The sequence below is a fragment of the Odontomachus brunneus genome, unplaced genomic scaffold (assembly GCF_010583005.1).
Source record: "Odontomachus brunneus isolate Ranch 3 - 2012 unplaced genomic scaffold, Obru_v1 Obru_scaffold_077, whole genome shotgun sequence".
Lineage (NCBI taxonomy): Eukaryota > Metazoa > Arthropoda > Insecta > Hymenoptera > Formicidae > Odontomachus > Odontomachus brunneus.
In genome coordinates, this window is record NW_022639527.1 from 555,241 (window position 1) to 558,484 (window position 3,244).

The window sequence follows — 3,244 nt, forward strand, 5'->3', positions numbered from 1 at the left end:
CGCCGCGGCCGGCGAAGAAAATGGATGATTGTTCGCGGGCCTATCTTATAAGCCAGAGAGGTGGGCCGTTTGGCATATTGAAATGAGTAGCTCCGTGTTGCGTCCGTGTACGTGTGCATTCTTCCATTGTCTTCGCCGACCGCTGCAAGCCGTATGTCCCGCCTGTCGCGTCGCGCGTTCTAATTTGTCCAACTATTTTAATTAATATCTCGAAATTTTACGTGGTTGTTTGAAAAATGACCTATACAATTTTTGTTCACTTTTATGTGTTCTATTTATATTTTTCTTCTGGTCCGCGGGACACCCTGTATATATAATAGCAACATACGCACTCACCGCGAGCCCCCCCTGCCGGGCGGGCAAGCGCATAGGCAGCCAAGCAGTGTGTGTGTATGTGTGTGTAGCATGCATCTTCCTACTTACAAATTCGTTGTTTTTGTTTTTATATACGGTGTCCAAAAATTACATTCATTTTATGCAACTTCTTTTGTTAATAGTTTTTTAAGAAACAACGAGCGCTGCCTAAAACTTTTTGAGGATTATTCAGGAGGGTGAACATATGTCAAGATAACATATGTCAAGATCAAGGTCATTGGAGGTTGCTCTGTTAAAATGCATAATTACCAAATTTCACTCCAAGAAATTTAGAAACCACATATCACTTTTATAACGCTGCTCTCTCGTCTCGAAAACTTACTCCCCTCGCGAAAAATCCGACAATCCGCAGACGAACGACGAGAGTTTCGAGCCATCCATCTGACGCTCGGCCACCATCCATAGTATTTTCGCTGCCAATTCGTTCTTGGCCAGATCTTGGGTCGCGGCACAAGACATCGCTGGCACATTATGCAAACTACGTTTAATGATGCACGAAGAAACGCTCGCGGCGAATCTTAAACGATGAGACTTGCGCGAATGAACTTACGGAGCGATAGGATCGTTTAAAGGAATATTAAAGCACCTGTGTTGTCGTTGCGCAAAGAGGTGAGATATTTGACACGCTTAACGTAACAGATGATAACGTGCAACCGCCTAAAGCGGTCCGTGTGGACATAAAGCGTTACCGCGAAATCCGCAGAGGTCACCGTTGATCACATATAGATTCGGCTTCTGCTTGTACTCGTATTTGATTGACACCTTGCACCGCTTCGCGTATTCCTCGAGAATGGCCAACGGCGAGCGACGATTCGCGATTACCGTGAAACTCTCTGCGACGCTGTCCTGCAATTCCGGCGATTTTCATCGTTATCCTTTTTAGGAATGAGTTTATTAAAGTCAAAAAGAGATAAAGATGAAAGGCTTATAAGAACCGTGCGTTGGATTAAAGTACGCTTTAATTAATTGTGTCAAACCGATAACTAGAGCTGGGAAGTAACGCGTACTTGTACAACGTGTTAAAAATTAATCAACGAAATTTCATCCAAATGGAAGGCACATTAAGAAAAGAACTCAAATGATAAGCTGAACAATATACTAATGTGTGTGTACCTGTAATTCGCTTTTTATAACTTTTATATCGTTAGGTCCGTAAGATTCGTGAGTGATTTTCTCACATGCGCCGTCACCGTCGGTTAAAGATGAACGACCGTCCGTATTCCGGTCCACGTTTGGCCGAGTTTCCGAATTGTTATCACCTAGGATGACCAAACACGATATTTGGTTTTGTAAAGGTTTTGTAAGCAAAGTAAAGTAAGAGAGATAAACTAATAATAGCCATTACCAGATATGTGGAAACGATAATTTAAATTTAATGGCTATCTAATAATAATAACAATATAATAATAGTAATATATACAGGCTGTCTTCGAATAACCTTCGAAGCTCTTGTGGAAGTATAGTACGGATTAAGGTGAACATAAAAGTCCTATATCATTTTGCGATATTCGTAATAATTATCGAAATATTAATTAAAGAAGATTTATGAATGATCACACAAGATATGGTAAATGAGCTGTAGTGGCGACATCTACTGTCGTATGCTTGTACATTACGTCAAATTGAACAAAAAAGTCCTTTATCTTTTTCCTAATAATTTTTTAGATTTTTAGTTATTAATTAGATGACATTAATATATTATTGCGAGTGACCATCCGCCAACTTTCTTTAATTAATAATTAAAAATCTACAATATTATTAGGCAAATGATAGAAAAATGTTTTGTTCAGTTTGATTTAATGTACAAGCACACGATGGCAGACATTCTCACTATAGCTCATCTACCATATCTCGCGTGATTATTCATAAATCTTCTTTAATTAATATCTCGTTAATTATTGCAAATATCACAGTAAGAAATAAAACAGTAAGATTTTTATTTCGTACTATATCTCTACAACATATTCATTTTGTATATACAGAATGTAAAAAAATTAGACCGACAAACTTTGAGGGGAAATAGAGGACATAAAAACAAACATATTTGGTTAATAATGTTTTTCTCTACGATGCTTCGTTTTAATACTATAGTGTACAAAATAGGAATTTTATGATTTTAACAAAAAACATATAAGTGGAAAAATTAAATTTATTTCAATTATACATATATATTTTAATCTTCAAAAAACAATGAACAAAAGAACGAAACAAAAATGCGCAATTGATTAGCTCAATTTATAATAAATGTTCAAAAATTCCTTCATTTACTTCAACACAAAGATAACATCGTCAAAACATTGATTATCTCACACACTCGAAGACTGCAGGAATATTTTGAACCTGATATGCTGCAGCAGTAATTCGGGCTACCAATTCTGCTTCTGTTTCAATAGGTGTCTCATAAATTCGACAATGTCATCTTTGTTTTGAAGCAAATGGAGGAATTTTTGAACATTTATTATAAATTGAGCTAATCAATTGCGCATTTTTGTTCTGTTCTTTTGTTTATTGTTTTTTGAAGATTAAAATATATATGTGTAATTGAAATAAATTTAATTTTTCCACTTATATGTTTTTTGTTAAAATCATAAAATTCCTATTTTGTACTCTGTAGTATTAAAACGAAGCGTCGTAGAGAAAAACATTATTAACAAAATATGTTTGTTTTTATGTCCTCTATTTCCTCTCAAAGTTTGTCGGTCTAATTTTTACACCCTGTATATGTAGGATGTAGACCGAACTGAGGTAACACACGGCATCTTGACAATAACATCAATAAGAAGACAAGAGAGAGTGTGTTGGGGCCGGAGCCTAGGTAATTCAGTGGTTTAGAGCAGTCGCCCGGCAAGCGAAAGACCCGGGTTCGAGT

At 36.6% G+C, this 3,244-nt stretch overlaps 1 protein-coding gene across 1 annotated transcript in view; it reads right to left on the minus strand.

The window, feature by feature from the left end:
* The window catches only part of LOC116847431, a 17,107-nt gene that overhangs the window by 7,533 nt on the left and 6,330 nt on the right, over window positions 1-3,244 (minus strand). Inside the window, exons 5-7 of the mRNA XM_032822428.1 lie at window positions 1,489-1,634; window positions 1,065-1,221; window positions 698-836 (exon numbers count right to left, since the gene is read on the minus strand). Coding sequence (XP_032678319.1) covers window positions 698-836; window positions 1,065-1,221; window positions 1,489-1,634 — 442 coding nt within the window. The remainder of the gene's footprint in view (window positions 1-697; window positions 837-1,064; window positions 1,222-1,488; window positions 1,635-3,244) is intronic.